The 17,663-nt window shown below is 45.1% G+C and overlaps 1 protein-coding gene across 1 annotated transcript in view; it reads left to right on the top strand.

The window, feature by feature from the left end:
* Nucleotides 1–9,676: 9,676 nt before the first annotated feature.
* LOC135118874 (unconventional myosin-Va-like) overlaps nucleotides 9,677–17,663 on the top strand; it is a 37,398-nt gene continuing 29,411 nt past the window's right edge. Inside the window, 14 exon segments of the mRNA XM_064041941.1 lie at nucleotides 9,677–9,772; nucleotides 10,352–10,496; nucleotides 11,174–11,310; nucleotides 12,037–12,252; nucleotides 12,506–12,686; nucleotides 12,936–13,104; nucleotides 13,147–13,225; nucleotides 13,511–13,642; nucleotides 13,992–14,096; nucleotides 14,138–14,189; nucleotides 15,158–15,316; nucleotides 16,160–16,337; nucleotides 16,805–16,885; nucleotides 17,172–17,310. Coding sequence (XP_063898011.1) covers nucleotides 10,367–10,496; nucleotides 11,174–11,310; nucleotides 12,037–12,252; nucleotides 12,506–12,686; nucleotides 12,936–13,104; nucleotides 13,147–13,225; nucleotides 13,511–13,642; nucleotides 13,992–14,096; nucleotides 14,138–14,189; nucleotides 15,158–15,316; nucleotides 16,160–16,337; nucleotides 16,805–16,885; nucleotides 17,172–17,310 — 1,758 coding nt within the window. The 5' untranslated portion in view covers nucleotides 9,677–9,772; nucleotides 10,352–10,366.

The raw sequence follows: 17,663 nt of genomic DNA, 5'->3' as shown, positions 1-17,663 counted from the left end.
TCACGTAACTATATATTATATACAAGTAACTATCCACTATCCTGCACCTGGGTAATGTGGAGCTCAGTGCTTGTGACCCGGACGCTCCACGGCTGATGCCGACGACGGCGCTTACATTAGTGTAAGTCACGTAACTATATATTATATACAAGTAACTATCCACTATCCTGCACCTGGGTAATGTGGAGCTCAGTGCTTGTGACCCGGACGCTCCGGCTGATGCCGACGACGGCGCTTACATTAGTGTAAGTCACGTAACTATATATTATATACAAGTAACTATCCACTATCCTGCACCTGGGTAATGTGGAGCTCAGTGCTTGTGACCCGGACGCTCCACGGCTGATGCCGACGACGGCGCTTACATTAGTGTAAGTCACGTAACTATATATTATATACAAGTAACTATCCACTATCCTGCACCTGGGTAATGTGGAGCTCAGTGCTTGTGACCCGGACGCTCCCACGGCTGATGCCGACGACGGCGCTTACATTAGTGTAAGTCACGTAACTATATATTATATACAAGTAACTATCCACTATCCTGCACCTGGGTAATGTGGAGCTCAGTGCTTGTGACCCGGACGCCCCACGGCTGATGCCGACGACGGCGCTTACATTAGTGTAAGTCACGTAACTATATATTATATACAAGTAACTATCCACTATCCTGCACCTGGGTAATGTGGAGCTCAGTGCTTGTGACCCGGACGCCCCACGGCTGATGCCGACGACGGCGCTTACATTAGTGTAAGTCACGTAACTATATATTATATACAAGTAACTATCCACTATCCTGCACCTGGGTAATGTGGAGCTCAGTGCTTGTGACCCGGACGCCCCACGGCTGATGCCGACGACGGCGCTTACATTAGTGTAAGTCACGTAACTATATATTATATACAAGTAACTATCCACTATCCTGCACCTGGGTAATGTGGAGCTCAGTGCTTGTGACCCGGACGCTCCCACGGCTGATGCCGACGACGGCGCTTACATTAGTGTAAGTCACGTAACTATATATTATATACAAGTAACTATCCACTATCCTGCACCTGGGTAATGTGGAGCTCAGTGCTTGTGACCCGGACGCTCCCACGGCTGATGCCGACGACGGCGCTTACATTAGTGTAAGTCACGTAACTATATATTATATACAAGTAACTATCCACTATCCTGCACCTGGGTAATGTGGAGCTCAGTGCTTGTGACCCGGACGCTCCACGGCTGATGCCGACGACGGCGCTTACATTAGTGTAAGTCACGTAACTATATTATATACAAGTAACTATCCACTATCCTGCACCTGGGTAATGTGGAGCTCAGTGCTTGTGACCCGGACGCCCACGGCTGATGCCGACGACGGCGCTTACATTAGTGTAAGTCACGTAACTATATATTATATACAAGTAACTATCCACTATCCTGCACCTGGGTAATGTGGAGCTCAGTGCTTGTGACCCGGACGCCCCACGGCTGATGCCGACGACGGCGCTTACATTAGTGTAAGTCACGTAACTATATATTATATACAAGTAACTATCCACTATCCTGCACCTGGGTAATGTGGAGCTCAGTGCTTGTGACCCGGACGCTCCACGGCTGATGCCGACGACGGCGCTTACATTAGTGTAAGTCACGTAACTATATATTATATACAAGTAACTATCCACTATCCTGCACCTGGGTAATGTGGAGCTCAGTGCTTGTGACCCGGACGCTCCACGGCTGATGCCGACGACGGCGCTTACATTAGTGTAAGTCACGTAACTATATATTATATACAAGTAACTATCCACTATCCTGCACCTGGGTAATGTGGAGCTCAGTGCTTGTGACCCGGACGCTCCCACGGCTGATGCCGACGACGGCGCTTACATTAGTGTAAGTCACGTAACTATATATTATATACAAGTAACTATCCACTATCCTGCACCTGGGTAATGTGGAGCTCAGTGCTTGTGACCCGGACGCCCCACGGCTGATGCCGACGACGGCGCTTACATTAGTGTAAGTCACGTAACTATATATTATATACAAGTAACTATCCACTATCCTGCACCTGGGTAATGTGGGCTCAGTGCTTGTGACCCGGACGCTCCCACGGCTGATGCCGACGACGGCGCTTACATTAGTGTAAGTCACGTAACTATATATTATATACAAGTAACTATCCACTATCCTGCACCTGGGTAATGTGGAGCTCAGTGCTTGTGACCGGACGCCCCACGGCTGATGCCGACGACGGCGCTTACATTAGTGTAAGTCACGTAACTATATATTATATACAAGTAACTATCCACTATCCTGCACCTGGGTAATGTGGAGCTCAGTGCTTGTGACCCGGACGCTCCCACGGCTGATGCCGACGACGGCGCTTACATTAGTGTAAGTCACGTAACTATATATTATATACAAGTAACTATCCACTATCCTGCACCTGGGTAATGTGGAGCTCAGTGCTTGTGACCCGGACGCTCCCACGGCTGATGCCGACGACGGCGCTTACATTAGTGTAAGTCACGTAACTATATATTATATACAAGTAACTATCCACTATCCTGCACCTGGGTAATGTGGAGCTCAGTGCTTGTGACCCGGACGCTCCCACGGCTGATGCCGACGACGGCGCTTACATTAGTGTAAGTCACGTAACTATATATTATATACAAGTAACTATCCACTATCCTGCACCTGGGTAATGTGGAGCTCAGTGCTTGTGACCCGGACTCCCACGGCTGATGCCGACGACGGCGCTTACATTAGTGTAAGTCACGTAACTATATATTATATACAAGTAACTATCCACTATCCTGCACCTGGGTAATGTGGAGCTCAGTGCTTGTGACCCGGACGCTCCCACGGCTGATGCCGACGACGGCGCTTACATTAGTGTAAGTCACGTAACTATATATTATATACAAGTAACTATCCACTATCCTGCACCTGGGTAATGTGGAGCTCAGTGCTTGTGACCCGGACGCCCCACGGCTGATGCCGACGACGGCGCTTACATTAGTGTAAGTCACGTAACTATATATTATATACAAGTAACTATCCACTATCCTGCACCTGGGTAATGTGGAGCTCAGTGCTTGTGACCCGGACGCTCCCACGGCTGATGCCGACGACGGCGCTTACATTAGTGTAAGTCACGTAACTATATATTATATACAAGTAACTATCCACTATCCTGCACCTGGGTAATGTGGAGCTCAGTGCTTGTGACCCGGACGCTCCCACGGCTGATGCCGACGACGGCGCTTACATTAGTGTAAGTCACGTAACTATATATTATATACAAGTAACTATCCACTATCCTGCACCTGGGTAATGTGGAGCTCAGTGCTTGTGACCCGGACGCTCCACGGCTGATGCCGACGACGGCGCTTACATTAGTGTAAGTCACGTAACTATATATTATATACAAGTAACTATCCACTATCCTGCACCTGGGTAATGTGGAGCTCAGTGCTTGTGACCCGGACGCTCCCACGGCTGATGCCGACGACGGCGCTTACATTAGTGTAAGTCACGTAACTATATATTATATACAAGTAACTATCCACTATCCTGCACCTGGGTAATGTGGAGCCTTGTGACCCGGACGCCCCACGGCTGATGCCGACGACGGCGCTTACATTAGTGTAAGTCACGTAACTATATATTATATACAAGTAACTATCCACTATCCTGCACCTGGGTAATGTGGAGCTCAGTGCTTGTGACCCGGACGCTCCCACGGCTGATGCCGACGACGGCGCTTACATTAGTGTAAGTCACGTAACTATATATTATATACAAGTAACTATCCACTATCCTGCACCTGGGTAATGTGGAGCTCAGTGCTTGTGACCCGGACGCTCCACGGCTGATGCCGACGACGGCGCTTACATTAGTGTAAGTCACGTAACTATATATTATATACAAGTAACTATCCACTATCCTGCACCTGGGTAATGTGGAGCTCAGTGCTTGTGACCCGGACGCTCCCACGGCTGATGCCGACGACGGCGCTTACATTAGTGTAAGTCACGTAACTATATATTATATACAAGTAACTATCCACTATCCTGCACCTGGGTAATGTGGAGCTCAGTGCTTGTGACCCGGACGCCCCACGGCTGATGCCGACGACGGCGCTTACATTAGTGTAAGTCACGTAACTATATATTATATACAAGTAACTATCCACTATCCTGCACCTGGGTAATGTGGAGCTCAGTGCTTGTGACCCGGACGCTCCCACGGCTGATGCCGACGACGGCGCTTACATTAGTGTAAGTCACGTAACTATATATTATATACAAGTAACTATCCACTATCCTGCACCTGGGTAATGTGGAGCTCAGTGCTTGTGACCCGGACGCTCCCACGGCTGATGCCGACGACGGCGCTTACATTAGTGTAAGTCACGTAACTATATATTATATACAAGTAACTATCCACTATCCTGCACCTGGGTAATGTGGAGCTCAGTGCTTGTGACCCGGACGCTCCCACGGCTGATGCCGACGACGGCGCTTACATTAGTGTAAGTCACGTAACTATATATTATATACAAGTAACTATCCACTATCCTGCACCTGGGTAATGTGGAGCTCAGTGCTTGTGACCCGGACGCTCCCACGGCTGATGCCGACGACGGCGCTTACATTAGTGTAAGTCACGTAACTATATATTATATACAAGTAACTATCCACTATCCTGCACCTGGGTAATGTGGAGCTCAGTGCTTGTGACCCGGACGCCCCACGGCTGATGCCGACGACGGCGCTTACATTAGTGTAAGTCACGTAACTATATATTATATACAAGTAACTATCCACTATCCTGCACCTGGGTAATGTGGAGCTCAGTGCTTGTGACCCGGACGCTCCCACGGCTGATGCCGACGACGGCGCTTACATTAGTGTAAGTCACGTAACTATATATTATATACAAGTAACTATCCACTATCCTGCACCTGGGTAATGTGGAGCTCAGTGCTTGTGACCCGGACGCTCCCACGGCTGATGCCGACGACGGCGCTTACATTAGTGTAAGTCACGTAACTATATATTATATACAAGTAACTATCCACTATCCTGCACCTGGGTAATGTGGAGCTCAGTGCTTGTGACCCGGACGCTCCCACGGCTGATGCCGACGACGGCGCTTACATTAGTGTAAGTCACGTAACTATATATTATATACAAGTAACTATCCACTATCCTGCACCTGGGTAATGTGGAGCTCAGTGCTTGTGACCCGGACGCCCCACGGCTGATGCCGACGACGGCGCTTACATTAGTGTAAGTCACGTAACTATATATTATATACAAGTAACTATCCACTATCCTGCACCTGGGTAATGTGGAGCTCAGTGCTTGTGACCCGGACGCTCCCACGGCTGATGCCGACGACGGCGCTTACATTAGTGTAAGTCACGTAACTATATATTATATACAAGTAACTATCCACTATCCTGCACCTGGGTAATGTGGAGCTCAGTGCTTGTGACCCGACGCTCCCACGGCTGATGCCGACGACGGCGCTTACATTAGTGTAAGTCACGTAACTATATATTATATACAAGTAACTATCCACTATCCTGCACCTGGGTAATGTGGAGCTCAGTGCTTGTGACCCGGACGCTCCCACGGCTGATGCCGACGACGGCGCTTACATTAGTGTAAGTCACGTAACTATATATTATATACAAGTAACTATCCACTATCCTGCACCTGGGTAATGTGGAGCTCAGTGCTTGTGACCCGGACGCTCCACGGCTGATGCCGACGACGGCGCTTACATTAGTGTAAGTCACGTAACTATATATTATATACAAGTAACTATCCACTATCCTGCACCTGGGTAATGTGGAGCTCAGTGCTTGTGACCCGGACGCTCCACGGCTGATGCCGACGACGGCGCTTACATTAGTGTAAGTCACGTAACTATATATTATATACAAGTAACTATCCACTATCCTGCACCTGGGTAATGTGGAGCTCAGTGCTTGTGACCCGGACGCTCCACGGCTGATGCCGACGACGGCGCTTACATTAGTGTAAGTCACGTAACTATATATTATATACAAGTAACTATCCACTATCCTGCACCTGGGTAATGTGGAGCTCAGTGCTTGTGACCCGGACGCTCCACGGCTGATGCCGACGACGGCGCTTACATTAGTGTAAGTCACGTAACTATATATTATATACAAGTAACTATCCACTATCCTGCACCTGGGTAATGTGGAGCTCAGTGCTTGTGACCCGGACGCTCCCACGGCTGATGCCGACGACGGCGCTTACATTAGTGTAAGTCACGTAACTATATATTATATACAAGTAACTATCCACTATCCTGCACCTGGGTAATGTGGAGCTCAGTGCTTGTGACCCGGACGCTCCCACGGCTGATGCCGACGACGGCGCTTACATTAGTGTAAGTCACGTAACTATATATTATATACAAGTAACTATCCACTATCCTGCACCTGGGTAATGTGGAGCTCAGTGCTTGTGACCCGGACGCTCCCACGGCTGATGCCGACGACGGCGCTTACATTAGTGTAAGTCACGTAACTATATATTATATACAAGTAACTATCCACTATCCTGCACCTGGGTAATGTGGAGCTCAGTGCTTGTGACCCGGACGCTCCACGGCTGATGCCGACGACGGCGCTTACATTAGTGTAAGTCACGTAACTATATATTATATACAAGTAACTATCCACTATCCTGCACCTGGGTAATGTGGAGCTCAGTGCTTGTGACCCGGACGCTCCCACGGCTGATGCCGACGACGGCGCTTACATTAGTGTAAGTCACGTAACTATATATTATATACAAGTAACTATCCACTATCCTGCACCTGGGTAATGTGGAGCTCAGTGCTTGTGACCCGGACGCTCACGGCTGATGCCGACGACGGCGCTTACATTAGTGTAAGTCACGTAACTATATATTATATACAAGTAACTATCCACTATCCTGCACCTGGGTAATGTGGAGCTCAGTGCTTGTGACCCGGACGCTCCCACGGCTGATGCCGACGACGGCGCTTACATTAGTGTAAGTCACGTAACTATATATTATATACAAGTAACTATCCACTATCCTGCACCTGGGTAATGTGGAGCTCAGTGCTTGTGACCCGGACGCCCCACGGCTGATGCCGACGACGGCGCTTACATTAGTGTAAGTCACGTAACTATATATTATATACAAGTAACTATCCACTATCCTGCACCTGGGTAATGTGGAGCTCAGTGCTTGTGACCCGGACGCTCCCGGCTGATGCCGACGACGGCGCTTACATTAGTGTAAGTCACGTAACTATATATTATATACAAGTAACTATCCACTATCCTGCACCTGGGTAATGTGGAGCTCAGTGCTTGTGACCCGGACGCCCCACGGCTGATGCCGACGACGGCGCTTACATTAGTGTAAGTCACGTAACTATATATTATATACAAGTAACTATCCACTATCCTGCACCTGGGTAATGTGGAGCTCAGTGCTTGTGACCCGGACGCTCCACGGCTGATGCCGACGACGGCGCTTACATTAGTGTAAGTCACGTAACTATATATTATATACAAGTAACTATCCACTATCCTGCACCTGGGTAATGTGGAGCTCAGTGCTTGTGACCCGGACGCTCCACGGCTGATGCCGACGACGGCGCTTACATTAGTGTAAGTCACGTAACTATATATTATATACAAGTAACTATCCACTATCCTGCACCTGGGTAATGTGGAGCTCAGTGCTTGTGACCCGGACGCTCCCACGGCTGATGCCGACGACGGCGCTTACATTAGTGTAAGTCACGTAACTATATATTATATACAAGTAACTATCCACTATCCTGCACCTGGGTAATGTGGAGCTCAGTGCTTGTGACCCGGACGCCCACGGCTGATGCCGACGACGGCGCTTACATTAGTGTAAGTCACGTAACTATATATTATATACAAGTAACTATCCACTATCCTGCACCTGGGTAATGTGGAGCTCAGTGCTTGTGACCCGGACGCTCCCACGGCTGATGCCGACGACGGCGCTTACATTAGTGTAAGTCACGTAACTATATATTATATACAAGTAACTATCCACTATCCTGCACCTGGGTAATGTGGAGCTCAGTGCTTGTGACCCGGACGCTCCACGGCTGATGCCGACGACGGCGCTTACATTAGTGTAAGTCACGTAACTATATATTATATACAAGTAACTATCCACTATCCTGCACCTGGGTAATGTGGAGCTCAGTGCTTGTGACCCGGACGCTCCACGGCTGATGCCGACGACGGCGCTTACATTAGTGTAAGTCACGTAACTATATATTATATACAAGTAACTATCCACTATCCTGCACCTGGGTAATGTGGAGCTCAGTGCTTGTGACCCGGACGCTCCCACGGCTGATGCCGACGACGGCGCTTACATTAGTGTAAGTCACGTAACTATATATTATATACAAGTAACTATCCACTATCCTGCACCTGGGTAATGTGGAGCTCAGTGCTTGTGACCCGGACGCCCCACGGCTGATGCCGACGACGGCGCTTACATTAGTGTAAGTCACGTAACTATATATTATATACAAGTAACTATCCACTATCCTGCACCTGGGTAATGTGGAGCTCAGTGCTGTGACCCGGACGCCCCACGGCTGATGCCGACGACGGCGCTTACATTAGTGTAAGTCACGTAACTATATATTATATACAAGTAACTATCCACTATCCTGCACCTGGGTAATGTGGAGCTCAGTGCTTGTGACCCGGACGCTCCCACGGCTGATGCCGACGACGGCGCTTACATTAGTGTAAGTCACGTAACTATATATTATATACAAGTAACTATCCACTATCCTGCACCTGGGTAATGTGGAGCTCAGTGCTTGTGACCCGGACGCTCCCACGGCTGATGCCGACGACGGCGCTTACATTAGTGTAAGTCACGTAACTATATATTATATACAAGTAACTATCCACTATCCTGCACCTGGGTAATGTGGAGCTCAGTGCTTGTGACCCGGACGCTCCCACGGCTGATGCCGACGACGGCGCTTACATTAGTGTAAGTCACATCATTATCTGTCTAGCCTTTATCCCACTATGTTGGGTCGACTTCCAGTCTAACCGGATGTAGCTAAGTACCAGTGCTTTACAAGGAGCGACTGCCTATGTGACCTCCTCAGCCCAGTTACCCGGGCAACCCCTAGTGAGACTGGTTGTCAGACTTGCTGGCTTCTGACTACCTGTAACGACTGCCAAAGTTAAACATACACATGCACTCTGCAATACATACATAATTAAGTAATTACATGTGTCTCTTTAGGGTTCCGTACCCAAAGGTAAAACGGACCCTATTGTTTCGCTCCTCCGTGTCCGTCCGTCCGTCCGTCTGTCACCAAGCTGTATGTCATGAACCGTGATAGTTAGAGAGTTGAAATTTTCACAGATGATGTATTTCTGTTGCCGCTATCACAACGAATAAAATAAATATTTTGGGGCTCCCATACAACAAACGTGATTTTTGCTAATTTTGCTCTGGTACGGAACGCGAGTCCGACTCGCACTTATCCGGTTTTACATATATGGTAACAATACCTTAATTAATCAATTAAGATATAATGTGTACTACAATTTAAATTGTATTTTCAGTCTAACGACAAGCATCTATCCATCGTATGTTCACTACTGGGCATATCTAAGGCTGAACTATCCCGCTGGCTCACGCATAGAAGAATAGCATCCGCTCATGAGGTAAATATGTGTTTATATTATAACTAGCTTTGAGTATTTGGATAAAACGAAGATGTATTTTATTTTGATGGAGAAACTATATTTCTGGCAGATTGAATATTAATCTTTTCAACTGCATTTGCGTGATTGTTTATATAAATACAGTGTTATTTTCGTATTTTTCTGTCACTAACTTTGCCTGTGTTTTGTTGGAACTTCTTCTCGTAACCACATAAAAATGGCCTTTAATATTTCTCGATAAATGGGCTATCTAACACTGAGGTTTTTTCAAATCTGTTCCTGAGATTATAAAAGAAGCTAAATGTTATTCTAATGTAGAAGCTATATTTCTCCCAATTTTGCGCAAGAGAATGATTCTCTTTGAATCACATCCTCAAAATCTGGTGTTTCATCAAGACCCATCCAATTTCGTGCAAAAGAGTAAAATACATCCCATTATTCACGTTAATAACACAAATATACTGTGATCCTCAAATTCATTTATTTCTGCGAATATGTGTACATAGGTACATCTTATATTATTTAAATTTCCCATTATGTACACTTCGGTATTAATATTGATTCCATTTACTTCCCCAGGTTATAGTATCACGTATGGACGTACAAAGAGCATCGTTCGCTCGCGACGCCCTCGCCAAGCGTATGTACGGAGAGCTATTCGCGTGGCTCGTGCTAGCTGTCAACAGGGCGCTAGACACCGGACATGCTAAGAAACACTTCATCGGTAAGTTTTATCAACATTTTCCTAGGTTTTAGAAACTTTTGCAAAGCAGCCCAAAGCCTGGAAGTTGGTGATTGATTTACCCGTGCATCGGAGAGCACGTAAATGTCGGTTCTGCGCCTGATCTCTCTCCGGTGGTGTCGGATTGTCGTCCCATCGAGCTATAAGAGTGAAGGAATAGTGAGTGCACCTGTGTCCAAGCAAATGCTTGTCCTGCGTAGCTGGCTAATCTCCTTACATGAGAGCAGCCGCCATAGCCGATCATCGGCTAGGAGGACATTATTAGTATCCCGTATGGACGTACAAAGAGCATCGTTCGCTCGCGACGCTCTCGCCAAGATACACATCTCGACATATTATATGTATATTAGAAAGTACATACAAACTTAGAAAAGTTGCATTGGTAGAAACTTGCCTGAACTGGAATCGAACCCTACACACTCATACTTGACAGGTTGGTTCTTTGCCCACTAGGCCACCACGACTACATAAAATATAAAAATGCTTCTTAACTACACATATTTTCCATGTCAATAATGTTACCCTACCTCTTTGAAATGTCCTTATCGCCATAAGGTTGGCTGTGAGAGAACCCAATTCTGGGCTATGATCACCCGTTGTACATAAATTTTCTGTATTGTTTCTGTGTTTCGTATATTAAGTACGTTTTTTGTCCGCAGGTGTCCTAGATATCTACGGTTTCGAGACGTTTGAAATAAATTCCTTCGAGCAGTTCTGCATAAACTACGCGAACGAGAAATTACAACAGCAGTTTAATTCGCATGTGTTCAAGTTAGAGCAGGACGAGTATATTAAGGTATGTAGATTTTATAAATCACAATGTGGAAGTGAATAGCTCCAAAATTATCGACAATTTCAGTAGACATCGATATAAGGCCCTACAACTATCGACATTATCACCTCACTGTTTAATTTCACTAATTTTATGTTTGAAGCTTTTATCGATTAAAATAGGTGATATTGTCGATAAAAATGTGATACAGTGTGTAGTTGATTATTATTTTTGACGAGGATTAATAACGGGGTTGTAGGGTCGTCAAAATGTCAATAGTTTTGAGGCGTTTTCTTTATAAATCGAGTGATATATAACCTACACGAACGAGAAGTTACAAACAGCAGTCTAAGTAATTCGCACGTGTTTAAGTTCAAACAGGACGAGTAAATAAAGGTATGTAGTGTTGTCGATAAAATATGAAACATTGAGGGAATAATTACTAACGTAATGCTTTTATCGATGAAAACAGGTTGGTTGCTCATATTTTCGCAAAACTACAATGTCGGCGGTAATCCATATAAACTGTTGTTTGTCTGTTGTGTAGTGTTGTTATGTATATTCAGATACATCTGGGGCACGGCAGTGCCCCAGCCAAGTCTCGATCGAAATATTCTTGTCGATGTTTTGCACTCTTGTCGTCTCCATAGTGATGTGACCTAGAGTTATCGATATTTTGCATAGGTAGTGATGTACCCCGAAAAATATCGATATTTTCCCACTTATTTTAGACACTTTTTATTACTTTAGGAGGAAATATCTTGGGAAATGATAGAGTTCTACGACAATCAGCCGTGCATAGACCTGATAGAGGACCGGCTGGGCGTGCTGGCGTTGTTGGACGAGCAGTGCCGGGTGCCGCAGGGCAGTGATGCGGGCTTTGTCGCTACACTGTGCATGTCGATGTGCTCAGCGCCAGGGTTGTACTGTAGTGACATACATCGATATTTTGCAGTTATCGAGGCTGTAGTGATGTGACCTAGAGTTATCGATATTTTGCAATTATGGAGGCTAGGGATGTGAAGAGTTGTCGATGTTTTATACTCTTATCGAGGTTAGGGATGTGAAGATTTATCGATATATTCTTGTCGATGTTTTGCACTCTTATCGACTGATAGGGATGTGGTTTAGAGTTATCGATATTTTTGCATAGGTAGTGATGTACCCAGAAAAATATATCGATATTTTTGTTTTTTTAAAACGTTTTTAATTATTTTAGGAGGAAATATCTTGGGAGATGATAGAGTTCTACGATAACCAGCCGTGCATAGACCTGATAGAGGACCGGCTGGGCGTGCTGGCGTTGTTGGACGAGCAGTGCCGGGTGCCGCAGGGCAGTGATGCGGGCTTTGTCGCTACACTCTACATGTCGATGTGCTCAGCGCCAGGGTTGTACTATAGTATCGATAGTGTCATTGTTATAGGTGTCGATATTTTGCAGTTAGGGATGTGAAGAGTTATCGACATATTTTTGTCGATGTTTTGCAGTCTTATCGAGGCTGTAGTGTTGTAAAGAGTTGTCGATGTTTTGCTCTTATCGAAGCCACAGTGATGTGACCTAGAGTTATCGATATTTTTGCATAGGTAGTGATATACCTCTAAAGAAATATCGATATTTTCACACTCATTTCCAACGCTTTTTACTTTAGGAGGAATATCCTGGGAGATGATAGAGTTCTACGACAACCAGCCGTGCATAGACCTGATAGAGGACCGGCTGGGCGTGCTGGCGTTGTTGGACGAGCAGTGCCGGGTGCCGCAGGGCAGTGATGCGGGCTTTGTCGCTACACTCTACATGTCGATGTGCTCAGCGCCAGGGTTGTACTATAGTGACATACATCTATATTGTTACTGTTATAGGTGTCGATGTTTTGCAGTTATCGAGGCTAGGGATGTCAAGAGTTATCGATGTTTTCGCATTCTTATTGAGGCTAGGGATGTGAGTTATCGATATATTTTTGTCGATATTTTGCAAAATAGTGATGTGAAGAGTTATCGATACATTTTTGTCGATTTTTGGTTTCTTATCAAGTCTATAGTGATGTGACGTAGAGTTATCGATGTTTTGCAATCTTATCGAGTCTATAGTGATGTGACGTAGAGTTATCGATGTTTTGCAATCTTATCGAGTCTATAGGGATGTGCTACTATAAAAATAGTGATGTACCTCGAAAGAAATATCGATATTTTCACACTCATTTCCAACGCTTTTTAATTACTTTAGGAGGAAATATCTTGGGAGATGATAGAGTTCTACGACAACCAGCCATGCATAGACCTGATAGAGGACCGGCTGGGCGTGCTGGCGTTGTTGGACGAGCAGTGCCGGGTGCCGCAGGGCAGCGATGCGGGCTTTGTCGCTACACTCTACATGTCGATGTGTTCAGCGCCAGGGTTGTACTGTAGTGACATACATCGATAGTGTCATTGGTATAGGTGTCGATGTTTTGCAGTTATCGAGGCTAGGGATGTGAAGAGTTATCGAAATATTCTTGTCGATGTTTTGCACTGTAATGACGTCAGGGTTATCGATATATTCTTGTCGATGTTTTGCACTCTTGTCGTGTCTATCGTGAGGTAACCTAGAGTTATCGATATTTTAGCACTTATGAAGCCTCTAGTGATGTGCCACTGAGAATAGTGATGTACCACTGGAAAACAATATGGATACTTTTTCTTTCTCAAAATGTAATTTCTCCATTTAGGAGGAAATATCTTGGGAGATGATAGAGTTCTACGACAACCAGCCGTGCATAGACCTGATAGAGGACCGGCTGGGCGTGCTGGCGTTGTTGGACGAGCAGTGCCGGGTGCCGCAGGGCAGTGATGCGGGTTCGTCGCTAAACTGCATCAGTCCTGCGCTAGGTATGCGCATTTCATGAAGCCTAGGTTTGGGAATGCTGGTAAGTGAACTTTATTAAATATTCTAGCTTCTGCCAGAGGTTTCACCCGCATCCCGTGGGAACTACTTCCCGTACCTGGATAAAAAGTAGCCTATAGCCTTCCTCGATAAATGGGCTATCTAACACTGAAAGAAATTTTCAAATCGGACCAGTAGTTGCTGAGATTAGCGCGTTCAAATAAACAAACAAACAAACATTAATAACATAATTTTGTTAATTCCTGACGTTCAAAAAGTGCTGTCTTGCAGCCAAGTTTGAATAAACGAATTTTGATTTTGATTTTTGATTTTGAACAAACAAACTCTTCAGCTTTATAATATTAGTATAGATTACTTTTTGTAGTATTGTTATTGTAAAAGTATGAAGCATAAAGATATTTTACTTGCAGACTATGTAATTTTAAATTTACAAGTCGATCTCACGCGGTTTCACCCTCGTTTCGTGAGAACTGTTGCCCGGACCGGGATAAAGTATATCCCATGTTACTCGCCGATAATGTAGCTCTCTAGTGGTGAAAGAATTTTTAAAATCGGTCTAGTAGTTTTTGAGTTTATCCGTTATAAAAAATACACGTCACAATATTGGTATTGGTATGGAAAAATGTCATATGCTTTACAGTTACTTTCGTCCTTTGATATAGAAATTACTAGCTTTTGCCCGCAACTTCGTTCGCGTGGAATAGTGACTACCAGCAGATTTTTGATTTGACCAATAGATGGCGCTATATGTCCGGAATAATTTTATTTTTTTGTAATAAAACTATCCTGTGTCCTTTCTCAAGTTTCAAACTATGTCTGTACCAAATTTCACACAAATCGGTTCAGTAGGTTAGGCGTGAAGAAAGACAGACAGACAGAGTTACTTTCGCATTTATAATATTAGTTTGGATAATAAGGTGGCTATTACTAGCTAGAATAGGCTTCAATAATTATGTGCTACTTAAAGTAATTATTTTTATATCTTTCCAGCATTCATCATAAAACACTTCGCCGATAACGTAGAGTACCAATCGGGCGGTTTCCTAGAAAAGAACAGAGATACAGTCTCAGAGGAACAACTGGAATGCATCAAGTCTGCAACGAGTTGTCGACTCATACATACCATGTTTACGGAGAACGCGGGGAGTTGAGTTCCTCCTCAAATACTCTTCCTCCGCCGTCTAAACGGAGGACTACGCCTTCTGTGCCGCTCACTAGCTTGACTGTAAGTTATTTTTAATATGATAAATTCAAAACTATTGTACAGAATTACACGCGGCTTCCACTAAGAGATAGATGGATTAACAAGGGTAAGGTTTGAGTATGAGACAACCGTGGCTCTAAAACTACTGAATGAGTTTTATGCAGTTTTCACTTAGGGATAGAGGGATTCGCGAGCTTTTAGTGTAAGTACGAAAAACCGGGTTCTAAAGTTACTAAGTTGAAAGAAGTCTGCAACGAGTTGTCGACTCATACATACCATGTTTACGGAGAACGCGGGGAGTTGAGTTCCTCCTCAAATACGTTACCCCGCCGAGTAAGCGGAGGACTACGCCTTCTGTGCCGCTCACTAGCTTGACTGTAAGTTATTAATATAATTTGATGTATTAACAGTACATACTCATCCACCTAGCTATTTCCCATCTATGTGAGAGTCGGTTTCCATTTTACCCAGATGGAGCTGAGTACCAGTGTTTTACATAGAGTGACTGACTATCTGCTCATCTAACCCTGTTACCGGGGTAACCGTATAAGACTGGTTGTTAGACTTTCTGGCTCTTAACTACCCGTAACGACTGCCAAAGATCAAGCTGTAAAGTAAAGACGTAACAATTTTATCCATCCGTATTAGATGATTATATAACCTATCCACGGACGGTCCTCGTCAAGCGTTACTTAACCTTGTGATTGGCCATTCCGCGCCGCTGTGCCTTAATTTTAGGGTTCTCTATTTCGCATTTTGGAAGTTAAAACAACCTTTTTCTTCCACAGCAACCGCCCGCCGAACCTCAGGCCAGAAACAGACAGTCGGCTCACAATTCCGTCAGTCGCTGTCGGCGCTGATGTCGACGCTGTCGGCCACCACGCCGCACTACGTGCGCTGCATCAAGCCTAACGACACCAAGGAGCCCTTCAGCTTCGACAGCGCCAGGGCCGTCAACCAGCTCAGGTGCGTTCTACAACATTGTAGAAGGTTATAGACTGTTTCTCTAAGAAACAGACAGTCGGCTCACAATTCCGTCAGTCGCTGACGGCGCTGATTATATGTAAACTTTTGAAAACCGCTTGCGCAATTATCATCATCATCATCGGAGCCTTTTTCTAACTATGTTGGGGTCGGCTTCCAGTCTAACCAGATTCAGCTGAGAACCAGTGCTTTACAAGGAACGACTGCCTATCTGACCTTCTCAACCCAGTTACCCGAGCAACCCTGGTGTCAGATTTATTGGCTTCTGATTACCCGTAACGACTGCCAAGGATGTTCAATGCCGGGACCTACAGTTATTATATGTGATCTATTTTTATATGTGAACTCAAAAAATCTGTAAAACTTTATATTTAGCGCTAAGTTGCGCAAAATTGCGTTAAATGAAAACTACTTGCGCAGTTATATGTAGTATAATTATTTATTTACAGAGCCTGTGGAGTGTTGGAGACGATCAGAATATCAGCCGCTGGCTTCCCGTCTAGGTGGCTGTATCAAGATTTCTTCAATAGGTATGCATTAAAAAAATCATTATATATTTTTAAAATTGTTAAGTATGTCATTTTATTTTATTTGAAAAATCACTACTGAAACTGGAGTTCAATAATGTCATCAGTTGAGATGAATTTTACAAAAAAATACACTTTGAAATTTTGGAAAAAATCGAGGATTTACATAAACTCGTTTTAATAAACCACACCTCATAATTATTTACCTACTCTATACATTGTGGAATGCAAATAAATAATATGAATATTTTTCACAAAATAAGAAAAAGCCATAACTTTTCCCCTGTAGATACCGTCTCCTCTGCCTCCACAAGGAGATAGACCGCGGCAACATCAAGGCGACATGTGGGCGCATCCTCGCGCGACACGTCAGAGACCCCGACAAGTACCAGTTCGGAGCCACCAAGATATTCTTCAGAGCTGGACAGGTATGTAGCATATAGCAATATTCCACCCACAGGTCAGGCAATTACCCCAGCGGGGCCACAAGGGCCAAGGCCTGCCGGGGCTGCGGGATTGTTCGAAAGAGTTACCGCGGCCCTGGTATATAAAAGGTCTACGAAGGAACACGACGGTTTTAGTCAGTAAGAGTCTGACACTCCCTCACCGCTGCTTACTCACAGCGGGTGGGGTCATTGATGATTTCTGACGTCGTTAAAAACTAATGACTGTGTTTCGGAGGGCGAGTTGCACTGTAGGTCCCGCCTGTCATTGAACATCCTTGGCAGTCGTAAACAGCCTAACCAAGGGGTATTGGGTTGCCCGGGTAACTGGGTTGAGG

The sequence above is a fragment of the Helicoverpa armigera genome, chromosome 27 (genome assembly GCF_030705265.1).
Source record: "Helicoverpa armigera isolate CAAS_96S chromosome 27, ASM3070526v1, whole genome shotgun sequence".
Lineage (NCBI taxonomy): Eukaryota > Metazoa > Arthropoda > Insecta > Lepidoptera > Noctuidae > Helicoverpa > Helicoverpa armigera.
This window is presented reverse-complemented; position numbering and strand designations above follow the sequence as displayed.